General features: G+C 34.4%; 2 protein-coding genes across 2 annotated transcripts; both read right to left on the bottom strand.

Moving 5' to 3' along the window:
• Positions 1-331: 331 nt before the first annotated feature.
• LOC104646712 (mediator of RNA polymerase II transcription subunit 15a-like) lies at positions 332-4904 on the bottom strand. The gene is made up of 5 exons (XM_010320999.4): positions 4427-4904; positions 4123-4193; positions 3287-3361; positions 2769-2996; positions 332-2025 (listed from the first exon to the last, which is right to left on the bottom strand). The coding sequence occupies exons 1-4, from the start codon at positions 4902-4904 to the stop codon at positions 2790-2792; spliced, it is 831 nt and encodes a 276-aa protein (XP_010319301.1). The 3' UTR covers positions 332-2025; positions 2769-2789.
• Positions 4905-5045: 141 nt separating this feature from the next.
• On the bottom strand, positions 5046-10022 carry LOC104646789 (mediator of RNA polymerase II transcription subunit 15a-like). Its single transcript, XM_026030595.2, has 4 exons — positions 9829-10022; positions 8748-8800; positions 6387-6461; positions 5046-5864 (listed from the first exon to the last, which is right to left on the bottom strand). Exons 1-4 carry the CDS (start codon positions 9851-9853, stop codon positions 5046-5048), a joined length of 972 nt encoding a protein of 323 aa, XP_025886380.1. The 5' UTR covers positions 9854-10022.
• Positions 10023-13538: the final 3516 nt, after the last annotated feature.

The raw sequence follows: 13538 nt of genomic DNA, 5'->3' as shown, positions 1-13538 counted from the left end.
AGTGGACTAGGAGAGTATGTTTTTTTCCTAGTTAAAATATGCTTAGATTGGGAATTAAAAGAAACTCTATGCATTTATAAATTAAATTGTAATAAATTAAGTATTGTCGTGTATATAATTCGTGCAATAACAGAATCAACATATCATTTACGATAATTTAAGGGTATATTTATCCCCTTTTCCTTTATTATATACAAATTAAAAATCAATTCATTTTCTTATCTCATCCCAAATTCATCAAACACATCCCAAACAATTAAACATGAATGTAACAACTAGTTTAGTCGTGTACGAGTTCAGTAAAACACTTTATACGAAAATCATATATTCAATTTATAGGCAAATTTAGAATTTTGAGATGATGAGTGTATTATTATGAAAATGTTGATCTAGTATATATATTTGATCGGTTTTACATTTAAGTTCTTACATTAAAAATCGTTAAAATTATTAAATTACTGATCCAATAATTTTTATCTATTCAAATAGTGTGTGCGCGCGTGTATATAAAAACTATTAGATCAGTGATGGAGTCAAAATTTCAACGAAGGGGTGTCAAAATATGAATAAGTAAAATCATGTAGACATCAAGGAATGTCAGTAATGTAATATATATATATATATATACACACACATTAAAAATATCTTTACCCAGCCACACGATGTACATTTTCGAGGAAGGGGTATCCATATATGTGGCTGCGCCACTGGACTGAACCCATTGGTTGTGTGTTATATCATCCAGTATTGCTAGTTTTAATTTACATATTTGGTTTAATTATATAAAATTACAATGCCAAAAAAAGGAATTTCCAATTTTACAAACTTGAAAATTTTGAAAGATCAAAGCTTATACATATAAAGTGCTACCGATAATCACTTAGAGAGGTTTTAATCTAAGACAAGATAGATATAAGATTCAAATTTTTAATCTCACTTGGAGAGGTGCATCCGATCAACATAGCATTGCAATATGATTTTTTGAGTGTGAATTCAAATATTTATATTTAAATATTTCTTTAAAAATATAACATCACAATGTATGATTCAGAAGAGGAGCATAAGTTCACGTATATTTACATAATCTTTTGGGAAAATGCAAGAGTACCCCCTCAACCTATGCCCGAAATCCGAGAGACACATTTATACTTTACTAAGGTCCTATTACCCCTGAACTTATTTATAAGTAATTTTCTACCCCTTTTCGACCTACATGGCACTAGCTTGAAAAAAAAAGTCAACCAAGTTGAGCCCACAAGATAGTGCCACGTAGACCGAAAAGGAGTCGAAATTTATTAATAAAACAAGTTCAGGGGTAATAAGACCTTAGTATAATATAAGTGTGTTTCTGAATTTCAGACATAAGTTGAGAAAGTACTTGTGTATTATCTCTAATCTTTTAAAGTGTGTTATTGTGTATCAATACCAATAAAATTTTGATTTGTGACATAATCATACCGATAAAAAGAATTTCTTCGCTCCATTTTATTTTGTTCCTCAATTATTGTGACTAAAATATATAAATAGGTTAAACAAAACAATCTTAGATTATGCAAAGACAATCCCACAACTAAATTTCACTATTGAGGCCATAATTTTTTTCGAGCAGAAATGTGACCTTTGTTTGTAAGAGTGTTAAGATTCAAACATTAGAAAAAAATTGGAGATGAATATTTCAAACATTAATCGGGGTTTCCACGTAAAATTTAAGTAATTTATCAGAATAATTGCACTATTACAGTGCTTTCTAAATAATCTAGGGTAGGATGCATAAGTTGGTTCACGAGTACTTTACACAACCCCTTCGAGTGCTCAAACGCTCATCAAGTTTAGTACCAAAACTCAATCCATCAAAATTACAACTCAATCTATCAATACCAAAAGTACCGAAACCATTTCATACATAACACAATCCATTATAACTACCATCTAAGTAATCAAATGCAGAAGTCTATCAAACTCAGAAGCAATATCTTGCCCAACGGAATCCAATATAGGCAACTGACGTGCATATATATCTTGTGCCTGCGTAGAATATAACGTGCAACATATGATTAGTAACTCACGAGTAAATTGCGAGAGATTGTAAGCTTTTTACATACAAAAAAATGTTAGAACGAAACCAAGGAGATCAACAATAACATAGTCATGTAATTCAACATGTGTGATTAGGGAAGGGTAGGATGTATGCAAACCTTATCGTAGTCAGGTTGTTTCTAATAGACCCTCGACTCAAAAGAAATGTAACCAAAAGTAAGGAAGAAAAAGAGAGAACAAAGTAGCAACGTAAGAAACAAGTGTAGCAACATATATTAATACACATAGGAGAAAAAAAATCACTACAAGCTACCTAAATCATACCACTAGAACTACGACAACACTAGCTAGACTCCCCACTAACGTTCTACTCAAATCTTTGACCTCCATACCTTCCTATTTAAACACATAAGATCTTAGATAATTCATAGCTTAAGAGATTTATACTGGGAAAATAGTCACAAGTCCAGAGTTATCAACCCCCCCCCCTCTCAACCCCAACCCCACCAAAAAAATAAAAAAAAAAATGGCTCTGTCCTAGCTAGACCGAGTCACAACTACTTATTAAGACTCAGGCACACTTTCCTTAAACTTCTCTAAGTGACATCAAAATACTCTTTCATCCGATTCAAAACTTCACTGGAAATGTAGATGCATGTTAATACAAGAGGAAAACAACTTCAACAAGGTGAAAAACAATTGAATTATCCAAACAAGTTCGGCTTGCATACCTGTCTGGTATGGATGGAAGGCTAAGGAAGTTGCCCCTGCAATGGAGAAGAAGTAGGGTTGTGCGGACTTTTGCCACTAAGAAAGAAAGTAATGTACTTCTCAAGTGAAAACAGTTTTTCCTTGTGAGGAAGTTGAATCTCACGCTTGTTAAGCCTCAAGAAAAGCACAATGCGTTCCAGCGTCATCTTGAAAATCTTGAGTTTTTCAATTTTCTCATGTTGAGGATGCTGAGGAAGAGAGTCATGCTCAAAATCAGAATCTAATCAGTTTCTTGCTCTATGCAAATTTTTAATAGTCATGCTTTAAGTACCCGTCAAGAGAAACGGGAGGGGAACTTCAGAAAAAGGCATAAAGAAATAAACAACATAGTAAAAAAGAAGATGTCCGAAAGCATTGATAGGTGGGACATTATGACGATTGAAGGTAGAAAAAAAGATGAGTTAGTTTATCAATAGTAATTATAGCGAAGGACGCAAGTGCTCTTGGAATCAATGCAAATTTAGCTAAAAAAACAAACCTGCTGCATTTCAGAAGCAGTTTTCCAGTATAGATCATTGAGTTCTGATAAATACATCTCCTTCATAGACTTGATCTGTGTTACAAAATTTCATGAAATCAATTTCACAAATATCAAGATTGCATCTCCCATGAGGATATGTGATAATTAGATCAATTGTACGATGCAGTAGGGAACAAACTAGACAATCTTCATGAAAGAACCTTTTGAATAAAAAGGTTAAAAGTGAAGTAGAAGAGAAAGAGACTACAAGCATGTTTGGTCAAGCTTCTAAAAATATGCTTATTTTGGAAAATGCTTTTCAAGAAATTAGTATTTTGGTGAGAAGCCGTATGTATTTGACTAATCAATTTTAAAGACATTTTCGAGCAGCAATTTGTGTTTGGCCAAGCTTTTAACAAGTGCTTCTAAAGTGTATTCTTTCAAAAGAGAAAAACTTCTTTTTTAGCTTCTAAAAAACAACTTTTGTTACTCCACCAAAACACTTTTTCTCCCAAAAACTAGGCCAAACACCTCACTTTTTTTTTTAAAACAAAAGGACTTTTGGCCTCCCAAAGCTTGGCGAATAGGCTATACAGTTGATTAACATGTGAATTATGAAAAAAAATTGCTTCCTCTCGCTTCTTGGTTCACATTTCTGCTCACGTCAAAGAGTACAAATTCCATAACATGATCATAGACCACCATGAATTACAGGTTAAACAGACCGGCATGGATATTCATATAGCCGATCTCAACTAGCTTGGGATTGAGGCATAGTCATTGTAACAGTATTTGTCATCTAATTTCCTATGTTTTCAAAATCATGAACAAATAAATACCATTGCGAACAATACCTTTTGGTAAACCTCTTCCTGCCAATCAGCTCCATTTGTGTTTCCCGTCTGAGCTGAAGAATCTAAAGGTGCTACAAATAACACAAAAGATGAGGATAGAGCAAATATTAAAGAACCTGATTACTTACACCACTAAAATTTCTGGCAAATTTTGGGAGAACGCTAGATATGTCAAGGTATATTAATACATTTTCTGCAAAAGTTTCTTTAGCTAATATCCAGCAAATTACTTGTGGCAATTTTAATTGCAATATTATTTTCATTATTCTATATAAATAGGGGTTGAAGGGTTAGCTTAGCTCACTTGGTGATATCTGTATACATTCCACAGTAGAGGTGTGGGGTTGAAACTCCATCGGAACTGTAGCTTGCTGATGCATTGTGTTTCCAGCTATTTTATGTGATGCAACGCCAGCACTAACTTTTTCAGAATCCCCCGTCATTGGAGATGAAGCCAAGGGAGTTGAAGGAGATGGGACAACAAATGGTGAGCTTGTGGATTTGAGAGGCGTCCCAGATTTGGAAAGAGATGCCAAGATATTTTGTTGGTCAATTTGCGAAGAAGGATGTTGGGTAACCTGACGAGATAGTGCCTTATGGAGTTGAGGTGAAGATATTCCTGACATCATTTGTGGTTGATGAGATCCAACACGCTGGCCATCTGACTGCTGTTGTATTAGGTGATGTTTCTGTGAAATTTCGGTTTTCATTTCCATTTGCTGCAGCATCATTAACTGCTGCACCTGCCGCTCCTTCTGCAACATTTGCTGGCTCTGCGACATTTGCTGCAGGACATTTGAATTTTGTTGTAGGGAACCGAAGTTTGCCTGCACTGGGTTAGTTCCACTTTGTTGACTTAATGAGCTTATGTTAACTTGTCGACGACGGTTAATATAATTTCGTTGCGAAGAACCAGTAGACACCTATTGCAGTGAGTTCAAAGAATTACCCTGTCCAAAATCCAAATTGGAACCAGGCTGTATTGTATTTATCATGTCTTGCTGAGAGTTGGAATTTGTCGATACGCCAGACAAGGAATCATGGTGCAAGTTGGTGAAATCATTCTGCGGCGGCGAGTTCATTGCTTGCTGATGTTTCATTAACTGCTGACTTTGAAAAAGTTGTTGCTCCATCAGTAGCTGGTTGCACAGCGGTGTTAATTGTTGGTTCTGCAACATTTGCTGCTCAGGCAGCGCGTTTGAGTTTTTCTGTAGGAATTTGAGGTTTGCCGGTACAGGGTTCATTCCACCTTGTGCACTGAATGAGCTTATGTTATCATGTTGAAGACTGTTAACAGGATTCTGTTGTAAGGAGCCAGTATCCACCTGCTGCGGTGAGTTCAACGAGTTACCCTGTCCCAAATCCGATCTGGAACCAGGTTTTACCACATCTATCATGTGCTGTTGAGAATTGGATATTGTCGATACGCCAGACAAGGAATAACGGTGCAAGTCGCTGAGATAACTCTGTTGCATTGCCTCCACGGAACCCTGTACGGGCTGCATCGGTGGATTAGTTTGAAGCTGCATGGAAGACTGATGAAGTTGCCCCTGCTGTGGAGAAGAAGTCTTGCTGCGTGCCAAATTGTAACTGAGAAACTTAATTATATTCTTCTCAATCGAGACCAGTTTATCCTTGTGAATAAGTTGAATTTCCTGCTTGTTAAGCCGCAAAAAAAGCATAATGCGTTCCAGCATTATCTTGTACATCTCGAGCTTTTCAATTTTCTCATTTTCAAGACGCTGATGAAGAGAGTCATGCAAACAATCAGGAATAAAAATCAGTTTAGTTACAGTCCTGTTTCTTTTCCTCAGCAAACTTTTGAAGTTCATGCTTCAAGTACCTCCCATGGCAACGAAAAAGGGAGTAAAGTTTAAGAAATGACATAAAGAGACAAATAACATAGCTCGCAAGGTTCACATAATTCGTAGGAATGTTGATCCAAGTGCTTTTAAATTAAGATAAATCGAGCCCTTACCTGAAGAATGGAGCCTTAACTCCTTCCCCGAAAGCAAAACAAACTAACAGAAAAATTCAACACAAACAAAGGATGCAGATGCTAGAAATGGAAAGGAATTAGCCTCATTACAACTACCACAGCACTGTTTCTCAATATGACAATTGACAGGAACGGAACCGAATTAAAGACGCAAAAATGAGAATTTAGTGTTTTGAGCTTTCTGCATCAGTTCCCAGTTTGAGGAGTTTCCAGTAACCAATCGAATACAATATGCCTTACACCTTAGGAATTGTTGATGACATACCTGCTGCATTTTATAAGCAATTTTCTCGTATAAATCTTTGAGGTCTGATAAATACATCTCCTTCATATACTTGATCTGCGTTACAAATTTCAATAAGTCAATTGTGGAGATGTCAAGAATGCAATTTCCATGTTGTTAGGTGATGATTAGATCAACTGTACGATGCACTAGAGAATCTTCACAAAAGAACCTTCCAGATAAAAAGGTTAAAAGTGAAGTAGAAGAGTAAGACTACAACTGATTAACATGTAACTGATTTTTGCTTCCTTTAGCTTCTTGGTACGCACATCAAGAAAACAACTTCCGTAACGTGATCATAGACTAGCCCAACCATGGGGAATTAAAATATACTTTTTTAAAGTTAGATTGGAAGATATAACACAGTTTAATAGCAATCACCATTTTCCCCCCACTTTACGCCTTTATCATCAATGAAGTCAAAAACAAGGGTAAGCAATGAAATAATAATGATGAAGTTGGCAACTAAATCCCGAAATAAGACATACATAGGTACGAACCAATAATAGAACTTGGTTTCTTACATTACCAGACGTGTATTACCTCCTAACATCAATGTATATCATGCTCAGATGAATTATTGGTCTTTCTTTTGCTACTAAATCCCTAAATAAGACATACACAGGTTGGACGAACCACTAAAAAAACTTGGTTTCACGCAGGTTGATTGTGAGGAAGCTGAGGCTGCTTTCCTGCTGAATAGGAGTTTTGTAGCAGCTGACGTGCGTGAGATTTCAATGCTGATGTGAGTTACTAATAAAGTAAGACCACTTCGAGGCTGGTGCTCTGCTCTACCTCTGCTTGGAACAACACCTAATCTGGTAAAAGAGGGAGGTTCATCACAGAGAAGGTGCTGGTAACCTGGGTTTTTAACGTTTTTTAGGCGCACAGTTCTTAACTCAGTGGATGACGCGTCTGATCATCTACCCTTCTCCACTTAAATCCTAAAATTTTGTGAGATGCGCCTAATCCAATACGTCCAATTTTACACTCTTACCACTAGATCAATGTCTGGTCATCTCCGCATTAATCTTTTTCCAATATCAACAACAGTCTTGCGGTGTTTGGTGAATCCAAATATTCTATTACAGGGAGCTTGAATGCTATGTTTGGGCAGCAGAGTAGACTAAATATTGCAGAACTCATTTGGACAGCACTTTCACAGCCAAAGCATCGATCTTTTGTGTGGTTGGCTGTACAAGGTAGACTACTTACAAAAGAAAGTCGATCTCTGGAGACTCAGTTACACATCTTGGATAGAGACATTGAGAGATAGCATCCTACAGCGAGTAGGACTAATCATACCTAAGGGTGAGATTCTGAAAGTGCTGGAACGCATAAAGAGGAAGAACTGGAAGCGGTTTCATCACAGCTATTCGGGGAGTAGTGATCTATCATACATGGAAAGCAAGGAACTCGAAGATTTTTAGAGGATCATCGGTGAATAATGATATAGCGTTCGTACATATTAAGAAAGAAGTTGTAGAAATATTAGACTTACTGAAAGGATCTAGAAAGCTAGAAACAGTCATAGGTCGATTATCAAGTTACTTAGCGCCTAATTATTTTTCTTGTTTAATTGGAAACCTATTCTTCTTAGTAATCTAATGGCGTAACGTTCTTTGTTGGCTTCACAAGTGAAAAACAGCGGAATGGAGAATACAAAGCATGTTAGTGTTATATGTTTATTCTTGGAGAAGTCAAAGTATTCCAACTTATTACTAGCTAGTTAACCAAGTCACGTAAGTAGAGAAGGACGATTTTCAAGGACGAAGCATTGAGTTCTCTATTTTAAGAAATAAAATAAAAACAGAACAAGTATACCAACTAATACAGATGAACAAATGTCTTTTCACAGAAAACATGTATATACTTCTTGCACAAATAGGTTTATCTCGCAAACTAGCAATTAAGATTTTAGTTGCCAGGTTACTGTAATCAATTAATTTATCAAAATACGCTCCACTTCTAAATTATGTCAGTGCATGTGAAACTAATTTTTTGTCGTTGACAATATTGGACCAAGACAGGCTCACACAAGCGCCATTGACAGTGAGGATTCATGCTCGTTTCTAACAAGTTACCTGTTAATATGCTCAGATTTCTATTTCCTCTAAGAAATTGAATACATAAAGCACCTTGTGTGGAGGGGTACGGTCATGAATTTAGCTGAACACTTGATACGGTAAACCTCTTCTATTACTCTATAATCATAGGAAATATATCGAAACATTCAACTATTTCTTATAATATTATAACTAGCCAATTTATCAAAATTCACATATCGAATTTCCACAATTTCCAAAATCTTGTGCAAATTAAAAGTAGCATTGCAAACCGTACCTTTTGGTATACCTCTTCCCGCCAATCAACTCCATATGCATTTTCCATCTGAACTGTAGAATGTAAAGAACTTGATTAGTTACATCATCAAAATTTCAAGTAAATTTTGCGAGAATGTTACATATTTCAAGCATATTAATACTTTTTTTTTTAATGACCATGGTGTTCGAGCACCTCCTACCTCGGTCCACTAAGGTTATTGTCCTGTTAAAGAAGGAAAGAATCACCTAGTGGTTTTTTTTCAGTCTCCCCTTAAGATTCGAACGCGAGACCTCGTGATTCTCAACCATTTTATTGACCATTACACCGCACCTTTCTGTCCAAATGTACTTGGGTAAGAAAGTTAAGTTTCTACTTTTATTGGATATTTGGAAATATATTAATGCTTCTATCTTTTAATCTATACTATTATAGAAGTACAAAACTCCACGCAAAAAATTATCCGTCATAACTGCACCTTTGTCGTATAATATTGTTATTATAATTAATTTTTACACTACTTTTGAGCCAAGCGTCTATCTATAAATAAAATGTTACTACCTCTCTTACCCTAAGAGCTTGGGAGAGACCTAACTAGTAGAATTACACTAAGACCTCGTACGAGATAACTAATCGAGATTATAATGTTACTTTTATTGGATAACGATCAAGATTAAATGTCGTTTTCGATCTTCTCCTCTTCTTCTCTCTCCGGATACCCAATCATTCTAGCTATCTTAGATTTAATTAGTTTTTCAATTTCTCTGTATTAGAAATCAATTTTTCCAGTTTATATCAATTCGAGAAAATTTTCCAAAAAAAAAATTGAGTTGATTTACTTTAGAAATTGGCAATTTACCATCAGATTTTAATTCTAATTGGGATCCTGACATCCTAACAGTATAACTTGTCCCAATGAAACCAAAACACACACTTGCTACCTTTGGTTTTACGTAAACCCGCGGTACAATATCTCACAAACCACACAAAAAAATAAATACGAAAAATTTCAAACACTATATAAAATCATTGACAAAAGAGAGAAAAAAAACAAGTACAAGTAAACATCCAAAAAAAAAAAAGGGCCAGAAGAAATCACTACCTCGAGTATTATTATCAATATACATCCGCTGATAAATTTTTTTGATCCTCCAACTTGAGCCCTAGTATATGTATTTTTATATATATATATATATAGAGTTAAAAAGTTTATATATAGTCTCTCAAATAATATTTTTATAAACTTTTGTTAAATAGAAATATCCTCAGAAATTATTTTATTTTATTTTATAATAAAAAGTCCATCCAGTTTGTTTTGTAACATAAATGTCACTCAATTAATGATAATAATTTCAAAAAGTTATACGACTCTATTTTTATAATTAAAAAAGTCACTTAATTATGTTATAACTTGGGAAAAAATCAAACCATGAAAGTAAGTAAGAAGGAAAAAACTAAATTTAATGTTATTGATTTACGGCGTAATAATTATGTCTCAAAATAGATTTTTATTTTAGAAGTGGTAAATGATCAGAAAATAAAAAAAAATTCTTTTTTTAATTTTTTAGTATAATAATATTAAAGTTAAAATGGGAAAAATAATTTATAAAAGATAAAATAACATAGATTAAGGTTCAAAGTGATCCTTGAGTTTTCACATTGAGCACTAATAATCCCTCATCAATGAAAAAAATAGGTAAAATTTTGAAGGAGGACCAAAAGTGCACCAATATTACAAAATGAGGGACTATTAGTGCTGCATGTGAAAAATCAAGGATCACTTTGAGTCTTAACCCAAAGAATAGAGACTATTTTGATTCTTTCCTCGCCAAATTCTGGCCAAAAAGATTTTAACTTTTGTAAGTGTGAGTTTAAGAAGTTATAAATTTGGATATTAAATAATGTTCGTGTCTATGTATTTTATTATTTAAAATAAAATACTAAGTGCATATGTTAGTGGGTATAATTTGTGGTAGAAGATGACAATTTGTTGTTGTAACTTATATGACAACTACATCTTGTAACTCATATGACCATTAGTTCTTGTTACTCTCATGATCAATAGTTTCTTATAACTCATATGACCATTAGTAACTTGTAACTCATGTAACATCTATCACATTACTACCCCTTATTCTAACTATTGATTATATGGAAAACTTCTTCACCTATAAATAGTGGTGTTTCTTCCTTTATGAAGTATCCCAAGTAAGAAGTGAAATAATCTAAAAAAAATGAGAATGAAATAAAATTGTAATGTGTAGTAGTGAAAGAGAGTGTTGAGACATATAAAAATATTCGAGAGTATTTGTATGTTAAAGGAAGGTGTTCTTTTGGAGAGCTTTGGAGTCTTCAACTAATCCGAAGTTGTTTGAGTTGTACGGCGTTGTTGAACTGTTGTATCCTGGAGGGGACAAGTCAAGAGTACCACTGCTGGATCGGTGTAGATTATGTCGGAGTGGGCTTAAATTTCCTTAAAGAGAGCTAGATACACGTGCCTCGACCTAAAGATTTGTTTAGTCATGTTTTTCGTTTTATTTTTCAACTGTAATATTTTGTATTTGTGGTATATTAAACCAACAAATAATTTGAAGGTTATGAATATGAAACGTTAGGAGTTATAGACATTACTAAATTAAAAATTGAGATAACATTAGTAACTAAAAAGATTTATATATGGCAAGGGATTATTAATTTTGAACACATGAGATCTCAAAACAAAACACAAAGATGAGTAATTTTAGTAACTTATGGATTGCAAATTTTGCCTGTGATAAATATCTCAAGTGTTCTAAAAGGAAAAAAGAACAATAACTATCATTAAGATATTATAACAAATTTTATCTTTGAAAACCGATTAAAATAGGATAATTATTTAAGGAAACACACTTTACGAATCAAAGAATAGATTATTTCTTTTCAAAAAAAAGACCGTAAAGTTGTTGTTTGTGAAACAATTGCGACTGTTGTTTGTAAAAGTGTAGCAAAAGATCCAAACAGAGAAAAATTTGGCGATGGATATTTCAAATTTCAGCCTAAGTTGCCACGTTAAACTTAAGTAATTTATCAAAATATATGCAGTACTTCACATAATCTAGGGAAGGGTGCATGTGTTCACGAATGCACGTAAACATAAACAATTTAATCATCCAAACAAACATGTTGCTAATCGATAATGTTGTTTTGTTGCAATGATTTCCATGGAACCCTATTTCTATTGCATCTGTGGATTAGTTTCGACCATCAAGGGATTGTGGTTGCGGAAGTAGCATGGAAGACTGTTGAATCTGCGACGTCTGGTGGGTTGGCAATAGTGTGGTCTACTGTTGATTTGCTTGCCTCTGTTTCATTAACTTCAATCTTTGAAAAAGTAGTTGCTGGCTCTGCCACATTCGCTGCCTGACACTCGAATTTTTCTGTAGGGAACCGAGGTTTCCTCGTATGGGATTCACTCCACTTTGTGTACGGAATGAGCTTATATTACCATGTTGAAGATTGTTAACAGGATTTCGTTGCAAAAATCCAGTAGACACCTGTTGCAGGAAGTTCAAAGAATTACTCTGTCCCAAATTGAAATTGAAACCAGGCTGTACTGAATTTATCATGTATTGCTGAGTGTTGATATTTGTCGATACGCCAGACAAGGAATTATGCTGCAATTTGGTGAAATTATTCGGTTGCATTAACTGCTGCAGTGAGTTCATTGCTTGCTGATGTTCCATTAACTGCTGACTTTGAAGAAGCTGTTGCTGCATCAGTAGCCGGTTGCACAGAGCGTTTGAATTTTGCTGTAGGGATTCGAGGTTTGCCTTTACGGGGTTCGTTCCACTTTGTGTACTGAATGAGCTTATGTTATCCTGATGAAGTTCCCCTTGCTGTGGAGAAGAAGAAGTCATGCTGCGTTCCCAATTGAACCTTAGAAAGAAACTTATGTTCTTCTCAACCGAGTCCAGCTTGCCCTTGTGACTAAGTTGAATATCCTGCTTTTTAAGCCGCAAGAAAAGCATAATGTGTTCCAGCGTCACCTTGAACATCTTGATCTTTTCAATATTCTCATTTTGAAGACGGTGATGAATAGAGTCATGCTTAAAATCAGTAAAAAGAAATCTGTTCAGTCACAGTCATGCTACAAGTACACAACATAGCTCGCAAGGCGTACACAATTCAACAGAATGTTGATTCAAGTGCTTTTAAATTCAGATAAATCAAGCCCTTGCCCGAAGAATTATGGAGGCCTTAATTCCTCAGGGGTAATAAGACCTTAGTATAGTATAAGTGTGTCTCTGAGATTTCGGGCATAGGTTGAGGGGGTACTTGGACATTATCCCTAAAATTTTCAATATTCATAACATTATTATGGCATCACAATACAACCTCATATGTACATTATGTTTATCCCACAAATATTTGAAAATAAGATGAAATAGAGTAGATTAAAAATAATAAAATAGCTAATGAATTATAAAATATTTAAATGACAAAATTAAAGAGAGAAACAGTTCTAGTGTAAAAGAACGGAGAAACTTCCTCCATAACTAACAAAACATAAATAGATTTTCCTCTTTTTTATTGCATATGTGATGACCAATTACATCCATCAACAATTATACATTAGAATAGCTAAGTGTATAAATTAACATAAAGTGATTGTGATGAAAAATGTAAATACATCCACCAACAATCATTCATCAACAATTATACATCGAAATAACTAAGTGTATACATTAATATAAAGTGATTTTGAAATCAATTTATTGATATGTATATAATAAGGTCAGGAATTATAAAAGTCATATAAAAATTGTTGATATA

The sequence above is a fragment of the Solanum lycopersicum genome, chromosome 4 (assembly GCF_036512215.1).
Source record: "Solanum lycopersicum chromosome 4, SLM_r2.1".
NCBI lineage: Eukaryota > Viridiplantae > Streptophyta > Magnoliopsida > Solanales > Solanaceae > Solanum > Solanum lycopersicum.
The sequence above is the reverse complement of the archived record's forward strand: the minus strand, read 5'-3'. Positions and strand labels throughout refer to the sequence as shown.